At 52.9% G+C, this 16,868-nt stretch overlaps 5 protein-coding genes across 5 annotated transcripts; 4 read left to right on the plus strand and 1 right to left on the minus strand.

Annotated features, from left to right (window-relative positions):
* Positions 1 to 126: 126 nt before the first annotated feature.
* KD926_002692 (IQ calmodulin-binding motif protein) lies at positions 127 to 2,356 on the minus strand (the record flags this gene model as incomplete). The annotated part of the gene is made up of 5 exons (XM_053097155.1): positions 127 to 431; positions 486 to 878; positions 938 to 1,069; positions 1,117 to 1,924; positions 1,994 to 2,356. The coding sequence occupies 5 exons, from the start codon at positions 2,354 to 2,356 to the stop codon at positions 127 to 129; spliced, it is 2,001 nt and encodes a 666-aa protein (XP_052958783.1).
* Positions 2,357 to 2,791: 435 nt separating this feature from the next.
* Positions 2,792 to 5,075, plus strand: KD926_002693 (putative thiamine pyrophosphate enzyme; the record flags this gene model as incomplete). The annotated part of the gene is made up of 4 exons (XM_053097156.1): positions 2,792 to 2,892; positions 3,146 to 3,188; positions 3,245 to 3,367; positions 3,447 to 5,075. 4 exons carry the CDS (start codon positions 2,792 to 2,794, stop codon positions 5,073 to 5,075), a joined length of 1,896 nt encoding a protein of 631 aa, XP_052958784.1.
* Positions 5,076 to 6,698: 1,623 nt separating this feature from the next.
* On the plus strand, positions 6,699 to 8,126 carry KD926_002694 (amidohydrolase family protein; the record flags this gene model as incomplete). Its single annotated transcript, XM_053097157.1, has 3 exons — positions 6,699 to 7,097; positions 7,146 to 7,747; positions 7,991 to 8,126. The coding sequence occupies 3 exons, from the start codon at positions 6,699 to 6,701 to the stop codon at positions 8,124 to 8,126; spliced, it is 1,137 nt and encodes a 378-aa protein (XP_052958785.1).
* Positions 8,127 to 8,342: 216 nt separating this feature from the next.
* On the plus strand, positions 8,343 to 12,001 carry KD926_002695 (aromatic amino acid aminotransferase; the record flags this gene model as incomplete). Its single annotated transcript, XM_053097159.1, has 10 exons — positions 8,343 to 8,492; positions 8,563 to 8,599; positions 8,650 to 8,681; positions 8,745 to 8,955; positions 9,012 to 9,088; positions 9,137 to 9,961; positions 10,013 to 10,259; positions 10,724 to 11,008; positions 11,231 to 11,318; positions 11,410 to 12,001. 10 exons carry the CDS (start codon positions 8,343 to 8,345, stop codon positions 11,999 to 12,001), a joined length of 2,544 nt encoding a protein of 847 aa, XP_052958786.1.
* A 1,124-nt stretch (positions 12,002 to 13,125) lies between these two features.
* On the plus strand, positions 13,126 to 16,753 carry KD926_002696 (putative serine/threonine protein kinase; the record flags this gene model as incomplete). The annotated part of the gene is made up of 5 exons (XM_053097160.1): positions 13,126 to 13,169; positions 13,226 to 14,498; positions 14,592 to 14,706; positions 14,760 to 14,929; positions 14,981 to 16,753. The coding sequence occupies 5 exons, from the start codon at positions 13,126 to 13,128 to the stop codon at positions 16,751 to 16,753; spliced, it is 3,375 nt and encodes a 1,124-aa protein (XP_052958787.1).
* Between the last annotated feature and the right edge of the window lie 115 nt (positions 16,754 to 16,868).

The raw sequence follows: 16,868 nt of genomic DNA on the forward strand, positions 1-16,868 counted from the left end.
TACTCAGACCTGACCAAACCTATCAAGTTCAAACGCTCACATAATATTCAATTTTAATCCATTCCAGTAAAATAAACAAACAATCCCTTTTCTCCCTATCAAAAAGCAAACTAACCGACCATCGACCTAAAACCCCCCAGCGCCTCTAACTCTCTGCACAGCGCCCAGAATCCCCTTCGCCCAGCTGAAATGCCCCGGGTTCACACCGATCGACGCTTCGGCCATGTCGCCGGTGACGGGATCATGCCAGCATCCGTCCTCCGGACTGACGGCGCCGTACTTGGCCGTGTTCTGGTTCCGGTCGATGGTTTCCAGCCACGTGCGGCAGACGAGTGGCGAGTCAAGCAGGACGTTGACTTCTTGGCTATGGTAGAAGGATTGGGTGTCGAGGTTTCCGTTTCCTATTGGGAGGAGTCGATAGTCGTTAATACCTAACATTTATGGGAATTTCTTTAGAGTAGAGGGGGGAGCAGGGGAGGACAAACCTTGAATAGCGACCTTCTCATCAATAATCATAAGTTTGATATGACAGCTCCGTTTCTTGAACTTGTTATGGATGGGCTTCGTCTGGTCTTTGCCGACGTAGTTGTGGATGCGGAGACGGAAGCGTTCCTCCGGCGTCTCGAGAGACGTATATAATCGGTTCGAGATCATTTCGTTCGTGCCGTTCTGGAACGGCAGGAGTTGGCCGGCGTCGTTGTAGCCGAGACAGAGGTAGCAGGTGACGATGACGCCGCGTTTGACGGCGTCGAGGAGTGGTTGGAGGAGGGGTTCGGCGTTCATATTGGGGGTTTGAATGAAGATGCTCTCTTGGGCGTTTTGGATGGCCGATAGGAAGGCGGAGTTTTGGGGGGTGTATACGCTGGAGTGGCTTGGTGCTGTGGAATTGGGTTGGGTTAGTTTGGAATTATGTAGGAAGATGGACTATGGTGCTTACCTCCAAAGGGTTCACGGTTTACCATGGCAATGGGGAAGGGTTTGTGAGGTGGGAGAGTGACGTATGGTCGCATAGGGGGTTCGTGGTCAGTGTCCGAGGCATCGCCTGTGGTGTTTTGTTGCGTCGTTGTGTCTGCCAAGTCAGCGTGGATTCGATGTCTGTGAGCGACAGGAACATACTGAGATGGCGGGTTACAGCCTGCGTTCTTGATTCGCCTTCCCGAGGCTCAACCGTGCCGTTGACTCTCTGTGCCTCCTGCCCGATATCCTCATCGTAGTGCGGATCATCCTTCGTCAGCTCAGGAGGTATCTCACCCTGTTCCTCCGGGAACTTCGCATCGAGACTCGGTATGGGCGCATCTGCTGCAGGGGAAGACATCATTGGCAGAGGCGGATCGAAGGATTTCCCCCACGACACCAACGCCGTATCATAGATGGCATCCACAATTGGGCCCTCCATCCGGATCATCATCTCCAGATTGTCATTGTCCTGGACGTTACTGCTCTGCAGCAGCGCCACGCGACGGTCAATGACCATGAATTTCGCATGAAACGTGCCGAAGATCGGACGATGGTAGTTGATCACCTGCAGGTCGAGGTTGGGAATTTCCTCGACCGGAGGGAATTGGACTTGCGAGCTCGTATACTTCTTCTCGGGCACGTCGAGCCGGTTCTCGCAGACCTGACGCGGATCGCCTCGGTCATAGATCACCTTGACGATGACTTTGGTGCCTCGCTCGCCTGCTCGCCTGGAGAGTTCTCGGAGGGAGTTGGTTACTAGCGTCGAGGCATCGGAGTGGATCCAAAAGTTGGTTCCCAGGAAGACTTCCTTCTCGGCGCGCACAATGCAATTGGCCATGTGTCGACAGAGGTCGGGGAGAGGGGCCACGATGGTCAAAGGAACGATGCCGTGGCTGCCCATCAAGGGCGGAGAAACGACTCCGGAGTGTGGGTTCTTGTCTAGAGCACATACTGCGTCATGGTAGATCTGGTCAAACATCGTGAGAATCAGAATTGTAAATCAATCCAGCCCAATCACGACCGCCAAGTAACGAACCTTCAGGAACAACTCGCTCGGTTGCGAAGCACCCCAATTCCCACATTCAGCTGCTTGCTGCAAGGCCTCTGCCTCGTTGGCGGCATTCTTCACCTCCGAGCCCGGGTTCTCGGAGTCGTGATGCTCGTACAAGTCGTGAAATATCTTGGATGGGACTTGGGTCGGGTCGCGCGCAAGTTCGGAACTGACAGTCATATCGGCGTGGCAGAGTCGATAGACGCGGGCAGTGATCATGTCAGGGCGGGAATGATTCGGACTGGGAGGCTGCCGGTAGAACCACCAGATCAGGGAGCTCAGGGTGGCAGAAAAGAGAGCACCGGAGAGATGCAGCAGGGAATGCAGGGGCAGCAGAGGGAGAGCCATGGCCGCATGGGAGAATGGAAGGACCTAATAAAGGCGGCCGGGGATGACGTAGGGCTGGTAGGGCTGAGAGGACGGAGGGTGCATGGACAATTGGTCAACCTTGGGTGGATCGGGGCAGGAAAGAAGCTTTTCTGGGTGGACTTGATAATCAGGAGCCATGCGATCTGGCCTGAGGTTCGTGGGAGTCAATGGATTTCCCTAGGAAAAGCAACTTCGCGTATGACGACAAACCGGTTGTTGTTGACCCGTCGACGTCATCCCTCTTCGCAGGCACCAACATTCCTCGACCATCTCCAATCATCTCCCTACCAGATCTTAGCTGATCCACTGGGGAGGCCTTTCGACCGTCGGGACCCAGGCTGAGCATCGGACAGTAGGTGGGCTATACAGAATACTCGGAGTATGCTCATCTAGAGTTCCAGACTGAACCTTGAGATGGCGGAATTGCGCCGGAAATCGAATCGCGGGGAACTGCAGGAGAAAAGTGGACCGGTGGACTCGACGACCAACAATCGACTCGCCTTGGCCTCGAGGGAGTGAGTTAACTTTGGTAGAACTCCCGACTTCCTGCCTGTTCAACTGATTTGCCGGAGTTGACCATCGGCCTGTTCTCCGATCTGCCGTTATTAAGCTCGCCTGAAGCTCGCCTTTATCTGTTCATTGTCGCTGCCCTCGTTCTTCATCCCCTCACATCCTTTCAGAGTCAGGGGTGAATCGCTATCATGTATGGGCCATCCGATTGACCTCCTTCTAATTCTGCATGGGGCTCTGACTGAAACTGGACTACAGGGTCTACACTGCATCCTTTGCCTTCTTCGAGGCCCTCTGGGAGGTATGTCGTGGTGCAATAGTGTTGCTATACAACGATAAAGCGACTAACAGGACCAGGCCGGCGTCTCCCATGTCTTCGTCAACCTGGGCTCCGACCACCCTTCCATCCTGGAAGCCATGGTCAAGGGACAGAAGGAGAAACCCAACGAGTTCCCCAAGATTATCACCTGCCCCAATGAGGTAAGACACATTCCTGAAGGGATAAGAATGTCTGTCGGATATTGTCGGTCTCGCTAACCCCGCATTTGCCCCTCTCCAGATGGTGGCGCTGTCGATGGCCGATGGCTACGCCCGCTTAACCGGTAAACCGCAATGCGTCATCGTCCACGTCGATGTCGGCACGCAGGGGCTGGGGGCTGCCGTACACAATGCCTCCTGCGGTCGAGCCCCCGTCCTCATCTTCGCTGGTCTCTCCCCCTTCACCATCGATGGGGAGATGCGCGGGTCCCGCACCGAATACATCCATTGGATCCAAGATGTCCCCGACCAGAAACAGATTGTCTCCCAGTACTGTCGCTACTCGGCGGAAATCCGATCCGGCAAGAATGTCAAGCAGATGGTCAACCGTGCCTTGCAGTTTGCGACCAGCGACCCCAAGGGTCCCGTCTACCTGGCCGGCGCCCGAGAGGTCATGGAGGAGGAGATCACTCCCTACCAGGTGAATCAGAATGTCTGGGGTGCTGTTGCGCCGTCTGCTCTGCCCGCCGACGGAGTCGAGCTGATCGCGCGTGAGCTCGCCGCCGCTAAAGAGCCGTTGGTCATCGTGGGATACTCCGGTCGGGTCGCGTGGGGTGTCCAGGAGCTGGTCACCCTGGCCGACACCTTCAAGGGAATCCGCGTCCTTGATACCGGTGGAAGCGACATGTGTTTCCCCGGAGACCACCCGGCGTCGTTGGGCCTACGTTTTGGCGTGCACGACGCCGTTAAGACGGCCGACTTCATCCTGGTCGCCGACTGCGATGTCCCTTGGATCCCGACGCAGTGTAAGCCCTCTGAGTCGGCCAAGGTTATTCACGTTGACGTGGATCCCCTGAAGCAACAAATCCCCGTCTTCTATCTCCCTTCAATGGCCACTTTCCGGGCCGAGTCCGCCACCGCGTTCAAGCAGATTAACGAATACGTTGCGTCCAACGCCTCGTTACAGCAGACTATCAAGTCCGAAGCAAGCACCGCCCTCGGCAAGCGTCGCGAAGAAGCATACAAAAAAGCCCGTCAGGCGGTGACCGACCTAGCCGCAGTGCCCTCCGGCGGCGATGACGCTTCCCTGAACGCATCGTACTTCATGTCCGAGGTCCGCAAGGGCTGTCCCGCCGACACAATCTGGGCCATCGAATCCGTGACCCTCACCGGCATCGTCGCCGACCAGATCAACGCCACCCTACCCAAGTCGTGGATCAACTGCGGTGGCGGCGGTCTCGGCTGGTCTGGCGGAGGCGCGCTGGGTATCAAACTCGCCAGCGACGACCAACACGGCGGCAAGAACAAGGGCAAATTCGTCTGCCAGGTCGTCGGCGACGGCACCTACCTGTTCTCCGTTCCGGGCTCGGTCTACTGGATCTCGCGCCGCTATAACATCCCCATCCTCACCATCGTGCTGAACAACAAGGGCTGGAACGCCCCGCGCCGGAGCATGCTCCTGGTGCATCCCGAAGGGGACGGCTCGCGCGCCACCAACGAGGAACTGAATATCTCGTTTGCCCCGACCCCCGATTACCCGGGAATCGCAAAGGCCGCGTCTGGAGGTGAGATCTGGGCTGGTCACGCAGGCACCGTGGCGCAGTTGGCGAAGCTGCTGCCGGAGGCCATTCGGACCGTGCAGAACGGCACCTCGGCCGTGTTGGAAGCCCAGTTGGACGGAACCATCGGGAAGTATGTTGAGAAGAACTAGATGTCAAGATCTATACTTACCCAATAGATGATACATGATCTGAAGAAATGAATATTACGCATATTACAATATGAACTGGATTCCCTGCAGGATAGAAAGTAACATTTTTTTACAGTATAGCTGGAAGCTTATGGTAGGGTATCTTCGAGATCTAGACAAGACAGCATCCGAAACCTGGTATGTATGACGTCGTTGTTGTCTGGATCCGAAATTTCGGATGTCCTCTGGACTGTCTACCATGTATGCATCACCAAGGAAGACCCCTTTCTTACATCTATCAGTATACTGCTCAGTCATGTGGAAGGTTTGAAGGTCCGAGGTTGCAATTCACCAAGTCATGGTCATTTCATGTAGGAAACTATCTATATGACCAGCTGGGTCAGTTGATTTCATCCGCTTGATCATCACAATATCCGTTCCTACATCAACTCATCTAAACTTCAGAAACTGTAGCAACCAAACCGTAAGTAATCGGCTCCAATAAGCGTCTTGAGAACAGCCTCGTCAAGTCCTTCGAGCTCAAAGGAGAACTGCGCCCATTTACCTTACCCTCTCTTCGAACCCGTTGCACGCGCTGCTGCACCTCCTTTGCACTTTGCAAAATCTCTCGGAACCGCTCTATTTATTTGTCCTGTTGGTATTTTATCCGCTCCAGTTCGACTTCCCAGGGTATATCGGTCTCTTCGGAGCCTTCTCGGACCGGGGAATAGTGACTGGGAGGAAGAATAGGCTGGAAGCAGCTCGATATCATCAATGGCGGAAGCCAGCCTCGTTTTGTCAGGACTTGTCGAAGCTCGTACGACCTGTGTTGGAATCACCGCGTGTTTATCTAAGATGGAAGACCGTCGTCAGTTAGCAAGAGAGTCTTCCACTTTTCCAACGCAGTCATGGTGAGCGGCGCAAGCCGTCCGAGATGACATGTATGTATGTATGTACATGAAGGCGCAACAGGTCATAACCCTATCAAATCCAATGGCAACGGTAAAAGACCTATTGTCCAGAGGCGCGATACCCGGTATCATCAATTGGCTTCTACGCGGAAGTTGGGTTTCTAAAACAGAGAGCTCCCACGACCATGTAATCGGAAAGAAGAGCAATATGGTACCATCAATCGGATATCCCCAATCCTCCTATCCAAGCGTCTTCTCCGAAAGTCATGCACCATAAAAACCGAAATCAACATATCTACAAGGAAATATGGCTCCATTATCCGAATGACATTTGATTAAGTTCATCCCTTGTGCTACATGCATTTATCCCTCACATCTGCCTGACATTACCACGGTGGAGCGTTTGGATCCACCGGTAGCACAACGGCAGCACATCCCCTGGGTAGGTTATTCTGGCAGCCATCCGATCCCTCGATTCGGTTCCGATTGCATTGACAGCTCGCTGAAATGGCCACTGACAGAAAATGCCTCCAGGGAATCCCATCGGAAATTGAACTCAAATATCTGGATATCAACAGCCAGGATGAGGGTTGTACCACATGCATACGTCATGAACATCCGAGAGCTGTGTATAAAGACAACAAGAATCTCCTGCTTGTCTTCTATTATACAACAGCATTCACTCAATCAAACATATCTTAGTATTCACAGATAAGAGCAACATTCTACCACCATGCTCGAAAAAGTCTCCCTCGAAGAAGCCTACGAGATCCCCTCCAGGGCCGACCAAAGCCGCGACCAAGCAGTCCTCTACATTGCACCCCCGGATCTCGACCGCTACCTCCGCCAAATCAAGTCCCTGACCGACGAGCGCCTCCAGGTCTCCGACGCCCACGGTATCGGGTACACCATCGTGTCCCTCACGGTCCCGGGAATTCAAGGCATCACAGACCCCCAAACCGCCGAACACCATGCCACCGAAGTGAACAACTACGTCGCCCACGAGATCCGAGACCACCGCCATAAGCTCGGCGCTTTCGCCGCGCTCTCCATGCACGACCCGGCACAAGCCGGACGCAAACTCCGTCGCTGCGTCCAGGATCTCGGATTCCACGGCGCCTTGCTAAACGACGTCCAACACGCCGGCCCCGACGGCGAGACCTACCTCTTCTACGACTAGCCCGCCTACGACACCTTCTGGGCCGTCGTTGTCGAGCTCGATGTCCCCGTGTACATCCATCCCGCGGCGCCGCAAGGCGAATACTACCGGCAGCAGTATGCGGGGCGGAAATACCTCGTCGGACCGCCGTTGAGTTTCGCCAACGGCGTCTCGCTGCACCTCCTCGGTCTTATCACGAACGGGGTCTTTGACCGTTTCCCCACCCTCAAGGTCATCGTGGGTCATCTGGGAGAACACATCCCGTTCGACTTCTGGCGGATCAACCACTGGCTTGAGGACGTGGAACGGCCGCTCGCGACCAAGGCCGGCGACGTGATGAGCAAGCGTGCTATCTATCATTACTTCCAGACGAATGTCTGGGTAACGACCAGCGGGCACTTCTCGACGCCGACGCTGAAGTACGTGTGTGATTACCTCGGGCCTGAAAGGATCTTGTTCAGTGTGGATTATCCGTACGAGACGATCGAGAATGGCTGTGGCTGGTGGGACGGCGAGAAGGAGGAGACTGAGAAAGCGAGCCTTATCGATAAGACGATAAGCCTAGCCGATGCCGGCGATATCCTTATCTATGCGCGGGGATGCGGGCAGTACAGTTACTACTGGTTAGTAGTGGTAGTACTCGGTTGGAGGAGTAGGAACTAGGAATCCTTGCAGAGAACCGAACCAGTGGAAGCTATCGCTGCTCATCCCCCTAGAACCATCACCCTGCGTCAATCATGGATGTCGGATAGAACGGGAGCTGCCGGTGGATTTGTCAGTCCCCGCGCGCCCTGTGAGTGACCAGAGCCGCGTCTAGCAGTCCCTACCGCGATTTCCATGGGCGCAATTAGATAACGAAAACTCAGTGAGAAGATCTCCTGCCAATTGGCACAGCCGTCTGCAGGACTCGTGGTTGGATACATCATCCACAGGGCGCATGGCGAAGTGGTGGTGGTCACTCGGCGGAACCGATCCGCGGAGCAACAGCCTCTTAGTCCCTAGCGGAGAAAAAGGTTGGCTGTGTGACTCGTTCGTCCTTGGGTTTCCCTCCTTTAACCACCTTTGCAACCACCACTTCTTGCCATTCTTACTACAACTCGATCTCAGACTGTTTCTACCTCAAGATACAGGTCTCTGCACATTATTACAGCCGTCTACTGGTTAATTTATCCACTTCCTACCCTCCAATCCAAACATTCAAGCTCCAATCTTCCGAAAATGCCCGCCGCCGCCGTGGACGGTACGAACGGTTCGGCTCCCACTTCGGGGCCGTTGACTGTCGATGCTATCCCTGCTTTGAGAGCCAACAGCGCGCCGATTCCCAAAGGTGTTGCGCCTGCTACCAGCAGTGATTTCTTCAAGAGCCCGGTAAGTGGGACTTTGCCCCTCCCGATGATCGCAAACAACCCGAATGCTAATCTATTGTTTGTTTTTCTAGGCCTGCTATACTAAGCCGAAAGCGAAGCGATTTGACCGTATGTTCATCCATGATACTATCCGGGCGATGTGTTAATTGGTGCATTAGATGTGTTCTCTCTCGAGTCGAGGTCGCGCAAGGTTCGTGTTGGGTATACTCGGGGTTCGAAATCAATAGAGGCTAATACGGGTTGTTGCGGTTAGGAGTCCACCTTGAAGGGTGCTGCGAAGTACCTCAAGAACCCAGGTCTCATTTCTCTGGGTGGCGGTTTGCCGTCCCCGGAATATTTCCCTTTCGAGGAACTCAGTGTCAAGGTCCCCACGCCGCCAGGATTCTCGCCGGAAGAGACTCGCGAAACTGGTGCCGTGCTGCGTGCCGGAAAGAGCGACATTCGCGATGGAAAGAGCCTGTACGGTAAGGGAGAATCGCATTCGCTACCTCAATCGAAAACATGTGTTAATGCCCGTCAGATCTGGAGATTGCTCTGAACTACGGTCAGGCTACTGGGTCGCCACAGCTGCTTAGATTCATCACAGAACACACCGAGGTATGATGCGTAAACCCGCCTGTGTTGATCGCAACTAACAACGCCCAGCTTATTCACAACCCCCCATATGCCGACTGGCAATGCTGCTTGACTGCAGGTAGCACCTATGCGTGGGACACTGCGCTTCGAATGCTGTGCGAACGAGGCGACTACATCATGATGGAAGAATACACTTTCTCTAGCGCCCAAGAAACCGCCACTCCCCAGGGTGTCAAGGTGCAGCCGATCAAGATGGACGAGCAAGGCCTTCTCCCGGAATCCATGGATGAAGTCCTGAGCAACTGGGATGAGGCCGCTCAGGGCGCCCGCAAGCCCTTCGTCCTGTATACCATCCCGACTGGGCAAAACCCTACTGGTGCTACCCAGCAGGTGGAGAGGCGGAAGGCAGTCTACAAGGTCGCTCAGAAGCACGATGTCATTATCGTAGAAGACGAGCCCTACTATTTCTTGCAGATGCAGCCGTACGCGGGCGCCGACGCCGAGCCTGTTCCCCCACCCGCCAACCACGACGAGTTCATCAAGTCCCTTATTCCCTCGTATTTGAGTCTCGATGTTGACGGTCGTGTGCTTCGTCTCGAGTCCTTCTCGAAGGTCCTTTCACCCGGCTCTCGAGTTGGTTGGGTTGTCGGATCTCAGCAAGTCGTTGAGCGATTCATCCGCAACTGCGAGACCTCTTCTCAGAACCCTAGCGGTATTTCTCAACTCGTGTTCTTCAAGCTTCTTGAAGAGCAATGGGGTCATGCGGGTTACCTCGACTGGTTGATCAATCTGCGCATGCAGTACACCGGCCGCCGGGACACCCTTGTCCACGCTTGTGAGAAGTACCTGCCGCGGGAGATCGCCAGCTGGAACGCCCCTGCAGCCGGCATGTTTGTAAGTTGAACCATCTCACACCACCGGAAAACCAAAATCTGACAAAAGCAGCATTGGATGAAAATCGATTGGGAGAAGCACCCCGGTCTGTCTGCCGGCAAGACCCGCCAGGCCATCGAAGAGGACATTTTCCACGCAGCCATCGACAACGGAGTTCTCGTGTCGCGTGGTAGCTGGTTCAAGGCCGACGGTAAAAGCGAGGGCGACATGTTCTTCCGTGCTACCTTTGCGGCCGCCAGCGCGGATAACGTCGGCGAGGCGATTGCACGATTTGGAAAGACCTTGCGCGCGCAATTTGGTATTTGATCGTCGCGGGTTATATAGATCTTATAATATTGCATTCATGGCATAGAGTTTTTATACAGTTTTTCGTCCACGAGCACTATGACTTATTATTTCGATGAGATTATTAGGGGGGCTGCTGGAGGGTTTATGTAGCTGGAATATTGAACATTAGAACAAACCTAGAAAGCAGCCCGGTAAACAAGAAGTAGCACTGGTGCATCAATGAAAATGGTAAATGGATTAAAAACCAAAAATCATGCAGCCATAGATAAGGCGTTTTAGTAATGCATATGCCTGACTCGGCCCTATGGCCTCTAATGTCAAGATGACGCCAAGATCGACCGGAGTTGTTGGGCCGAGTTCAGGCCCTCTCATGACTTATAAAAGCACGCATGCCCGGAGACTCTGTCATTCGATCATCGATTTTCAACTTTCGGTTTGAAATTCAGTAAATCTAATCCAACATGACTACTCAAGACGTCCTCTTGATCCTAATGCCCTGGACACCCGACCCTTCCTGGGTATCCAGTCTAGAGCGCGTCAGCCCAGGCATCCAAGTGCACAGCTACAAGATCGATACCTGGACAACTGACCTGAACCAGATACCCCCCGAGATTTGGAGTAAGGTAACGGTCCTTTTTACATGGAAGGCGTTCCCGACAAAAGAACTCGCCCCGAAGTTGCAGTACGTTCAGCTACTGAGTGCGGGATGTAACCATCTCTTCGGAGTTCCGTTGTTCGAGGAGACGGATATTGCGTTTTGTACGTCGAATGGAGTGCATCCGTGAGTGAACCATCTGTTGTTACTGATTTTTGGTGATTTCTTGTCAAATGTGGATAGGTAATAATAGATGAGTGGACGCAGGCCACAGGTCGCGGAGTGGGTGTTTTCGACGTTTTTGGCCTTCCAACATCATCGTAAGAAGCGCTGAATCTACTAATCGAAACCACTGGGAGAATGCAATGCTGATCTTTTTCTCGAAGTTCCGGAGCATTTGGAGAATCAGAAACTCGATAAATGGGTCGATCCTCTATCGGATGAGGACACTGAAGATGCCGTCGGATTGAGAGTGTAAGTATTTACATATTTGGGTCCTATGGCTCTTTTCATTTCTTGTGTGTTCCTGCTAGGTCCTTAGACCTTAACCTGACCGTCCGTATAGTGGAATCCTCGGCTACGGCTGCATTGGCCGGCAGTGCGCCAGAGTCGCAAAAGCATTCGGAATGGAAGTATACGCATACACCCTGCACGAGCGAGCAACGCCCGAGTCTCGAAAGGACAAGTCCTTCTTCGAGCCCGGCCTTGGAGATCCTGAGGGAGAGTTTCCCTCGAAGTGGTTCCACGGCCCGGAACAGCTGAACAGTTTCCTCTCTTCCGACCTCGATTTGCTGGTCATTCTACTGCCATTGACGACGAGAACTAGGGGAATGATTTCGAAAGAGCAGTTCGCTCTGCTGGGCAAGAAAGCTTTTGTTAGTAATGCGGGCAGAGGCGCGATCGTTAATACTGATGATCTCATCGCCGCTCTTGATGAGGGTCAAATAAGAGGAGCTGCCCTTGATGTAACGGACCCTGAGCCACTGCCGGCTGGTCATAAGCTCTGGGGATACAGGAATGTCATCATTACTCCCCATTGCAGTGGGAATTCGAACCACTACAACGAGCGGGCTTGCAAGATCTTACGATACAACCTTGAGAGGCGGTTCAAGGGCGAGGAGGTTGTCAATCGGGTTATAAAGGAGCTGGGATATTAGACAAGGAAATATGAAGCACGAAAGGACTCGAATACGACCATAGGTAGTGTGCTGGTGGTTTCAAGAGTGGATGCATGGGAGATAGGCAGGCAGCACAAGCAAGGGCCTTAGCCGCCTTGCCAAATGCAGTTTAGCGGCCACGAAGGCGGAATACGTGAGAATAATAATCCGACCGAGATCGGGAGTAACGTGATTAGCGATCTGGAACTTTAATGGGACGTTAATTTGACCCGTTGTGCTTCTTGTGATTTCCCGCGGTCTGCGGGTGAAGTATCGTGAAGCCACCAGCCTGTCACTTTCCGGTAGAGCCTTCAGGCCGACGAATTCACCATGTCAACTCATATTAACTAAGACTCTCTTGATGTTCTCAATTCACTTCTTGTCTTTGTATTTGCCCTTGCCTTATCTTCGCATTGGTCGGCTCAACGCCGCAGGATTAGTACTTGCTAGGGCCCACTGATTACTTGGTTTATAAGGATCAGCAAGAGCTTTGCTTGGTAAGTCGAGAATTCAACCAATTATGCAAAATATGCCCATTTACTCTTGTTTTGTATCTTGTGAACGGCTGTAAAGCTTGTGGAATCGCTGGGTTCATGTATGCATCTGCTGCTGGATTTACATACCACGTGACTTGAAAAGCGATGCTGTAGACATTCACCACCTACACTTGTTCTGGTTCAAATATTCTCATTTTTTACCGTGATTGTACTTGGCCGAATGTAGAATTAAAGACTAACGTATCTTCAGTTTATCTCTGACGTTTGTTGTCTGGTTTGCTGTCTGAAAGCCGTCTACATCGACCACCTACCGTCACTACACCGAGATTCTACACTCGAGCGTGAATATCATCACTAGCCTGGTGCTGATCATAGTACTACTGTGTTGTGTTTCTCTCTACTGTTATTAAATTCACGGCTCGCTCTGTGATTGCCAAACCTCGGTTGTGTGAATACTTTTGATATAGACTGGGTATCTTGAAGGGTAAGTTGAGAAGAACCCCGTGCCCTGCCTCCTCTTTCTGCTTAGCACGCCGAGACCCCCCCATGTCCTCTTGATCCTCATTATTATTTCTCTCCATCCTGTTCATCACATCTATCATTGTTCCTACCCCAACCGTTCATTCGATGGATAAGCTCACTTCTCCCGGGCATCGTGGACCTGTCTACGGGTTGGGCTTTTAAACATCAAAGCTTCCATCGAAACAGTGCTGATCTCATCAAATAGGTCCCACGTCAACCGAGTTGTCCAGCAAGAAACCTCTTCACCGAGCTCTGAAGACGGATGCCAACCCAGAAAGCCTCACGGTGCATTCAGATCTTTCCGGCTCCGTTCCAAGTCAGCAGAAATCAGGCCTAAGCTAAACATCAGTTGGCCAACTACGCCCACATCAACCTCTTCCATTTCCGGAGTATCCGATTGCAGAGCTGATAATAATTCTGCTACCTGGTCTACACCAAGCCTCCGGGACATCGCACACTCACGTGCCCGCTCTTATCCATCCGGTGCTGGTTCACATAAAAAACCCACAAAAGGCTCAAAGAATTCGGCCGGTTCCACTGCTGGTTTCAATTCTACGATCAAAAACTTCTTGCACGGACACAGAAAGTCCAAAGAAAAGGAGCCAGAGACCACCCGTGCCCAACCACTAGTCTCACCGCGGAGTGCAACGTTTCTGCCTCATTTTTCACATTTGTCCAAACCATCTACCCAGAATCGTTTGAGAAAACAGAAACTACGCTCAGCAAGCGATCCTATTTCTGCTACCAGAACTGTTGGTTGCGACCAACGACGGTTGACCCCCCGACGTGGCGCAAGTGAATGGAGATACTCCCAACTCCCGTCTATTCCTCAGGCTCCCACCCCCGCCAATTCCTCCATTGCCAATTCTTGTCCGCCCACCTCAACCCCCAACTACCATCGCTACCATCAATTCTCTCCCGATTCATCTGACGATCTTACCGAGGAAGCACTACTACCACCACTCAACCTAATCAGACCTTTTCGCGCCCTCCGCATCCCAGCGGCTCGTTTCAGAAACCAAAACCTCACAATGGAGCCTCCACGCACCTCCCGGCTCCTGGACCCCACGTCCGCCATCAGCGCCATCACGAAACACAAAGCAGAGGCCATCAAGCTCGCCAGAGAGCAGGCTACGGCGGTCCAGGAAATGTGCCGGCGAGCCAAAACTGATACTCCACCTTACGAATTCGAAGAGTTGATTGGCAAAGGCACTTACGGTCGCGTGTACAAGGGCCACTCGCCTTCATCAGACAAAATTGTTGCCATCAAAGTCATGGACATTGATTCTCTAGACTACAAGTCTGTCCGCGATATGAAGGATGAATCAATCAAGGATTTCATTCATGAGACCAAAGTTATGAAGCAGGTCAAAGATGCGGGCGCAAAGAACATCAACGAACTGATCGAAGCAATTTCAATTCACTCCCAACTGTGGTTGGTCTGCGAGTACTGTCCTGGTGGCAGTGTTCGAACTTTGGTAAGCTTTCCCTTGGCTTTTCTTTGCCATTTTCTTCTTCTTTTCTTCTCACGGACTTACCTTCTTCGCTGTTTCTTGCTGACTTATCACTAGATGCGAGCTACCAATGATCGACTTGACGAAAAATTCGCAATTCCAGTGGCACGCGAGCTTGCTGCTGGCTTACGCGCCATCCACGATGCAGGTATCATTCATCGGGATATTAAAGGTGAGTTTTTCAGGGTTCGATAAAAATTGAATAAACTAACCAGCGGGCTCTAGCTGCCAACGTCTTGATCCACGAAGAAGGTCGTCTACAAATCTGCGATTTTGGAGTCGCTGGTGTTCTACAATCCCAGTTGGACAAGCGATCAACCTGGATAGGAACACCCCACTGGATGCCACCAGAGATGTTCTCTACTCGTGGCCAGGCTCACCAATACGGTAGCGAGGTGAGATCTTGCATTCAGCTCATAAAACTTGCTCCTTGCTGACCTGTCTAGATCGATGTTTGGGCTTACGGATGTACCTTGTTTGAACTGGCGACCGGAAACCCACCAAATGCCAACCTGCGCGAAAGAATGCAGATCGGCAGACAGTTAAACCGAAAGACACCAAAGCTTGATAATGAGAAGTACAGCGATGGTCTCAGAAGCCTTGTCGCATTCTCCCTCGAATCCGATCCTTTCCGTCGACCTACAATGGCAGATGTGCAACAGCATTCCTATATTGCCGACTCGGAAGAAGAATATCCTACATCCTCTCTTAGTGAACTGGTACGAATCTATTACCAATGGTCGCAGCGAGGCGGCCAGAGAATATCTCTGTTCCATCCAGGCGGTGCCGCAGCTGCAGAGATGCCCGATGCACCTTCGGATGCAGAGGAAGACTGGAATTTCAGCACCACGGATGGTTTCGAAAAGAGATTCTCTATCATTGATCTGGACCAGATCGCTGCCTCTCTGGCTGAAATGGAAGAAGAGATCAGTCCTACCAAGAACCAGCCCAACCAGGACTCCTTTGATGAGCTTACCGTCACTGCAATGACTAAAGAAGATCAAGTCAATTTTGATGAGCGCGTCCGTCGTGGTGCTGAGGCTATGGAAGGGCTTTTCAACGAAGAGATGCCCAGCTACACATACGAAACTAAGAATGACTTTGTGCCCTTTGAGGACAAACCGGTGTCTGATTTGCCGCTTCGCACCGAAACCGATCGGTCTTCTGTTACTTCGACTTTTATCGATATTGATATTGGCGCATTCGACTCTTCACATTATGCTGCCGGGGCCTCTTCTGCCCAGCCGTTCCAGCTCGCTGACGCTGATACCATTCGAGCCAACAGGTCCAGTGGCCGTGCGCACCGCAATTCCAACGAGAGTCGCTCTCGCTCTTCAAGTAGTGGGTTCAGCAGTGACCGTGACCCCGAAGATGTTCCCTTCAAGCCCCAGACTGGACCACGCCCTCCTACTATGGACTGGAAGTTCCCTGTCTTCATGCAAGCACCTCAGGAAGAGGATAACGAAGTCGAGGCAGAAGCAGAGACAGAGACAGAGGCGCCACCCCCTCCTGAGCCTGAGCCGGCTCCTACTGAATCCGACCTAGCGGCAAGGCGGGCAACTATGGAATGGACGTTCCCCGTCATGACGGCGGCCGCGGATGGCCAGGAGAACAGCGACAGCGCGGTGGCTCCAGCTCGCTACGATACCCTCCGAGCCCCTGTGCTCGAACTTGAGCCGTCAGCCACCATCCGTCCTTCTAGCATCGGCGAGCCAGGCGACTCTCGGCCGTCCACATCGGCGTCTGCCAAGTCGAGCATATCCATAAGTTCGGACACAGACTACGATCCGTTCCGCTTCGATCGTCCCGCGGGATCTCCAGAGACCAGCTTCGACAACGAGTTCCCGGAGATAATCGAGTCAAGCGATTATGCGGAAGACGACCGTTCGTCGGTCCTTGATGGACCTGGGCCAGACGAAGAGGAGAGCCCCCAGGAGCCGTTCCCAGCGGCTCACGCCGAGCCTTTGCCCACGGCTCGGCGTGAGCCTCCGCTGACAGCAAGGCCGGGAATTGAATCGATTCAGTTCCCGACCTTGCTGCCCCCTCGCCCCGAGGTCCTCATTGAAGGGGCCGGTGAGGGGGAGGTGACAGCGGAGCTGGATCGGCTCCTGGGGGACTTTCTACAGGCCCTCTCAGCGACTGGGGAGGCGCTTGCGAAGACAACCATCGAGGCCGAGTCCACCCATGACATGGACTCGGCCTCGAAGGGACAAGAGTGATTTGATTTGTTTTCGTTTTTAGTTTGTCTGGTTTTTATTATTTTTCTTATCTGCTTCTTTCTTTATGTCCAGCGATTTACTTCTTATGTTTTTCCCATCCCATCACGACTTACGA

This window comes from Aspergillus affinis, assembly GCF_023601865.1.
Source record: "Aspergillus affinis strain CMG 70 chromosome Unknown NODE_15_length_407527_cov_87_040692, whole genome shotgun sequence".
NCBI lineage: Eukaryota > Fungi > Ascomycota > Eurotiomycetes > Eurotiales > Aspergillaceae > Aspergillus > Aspergillus affinis.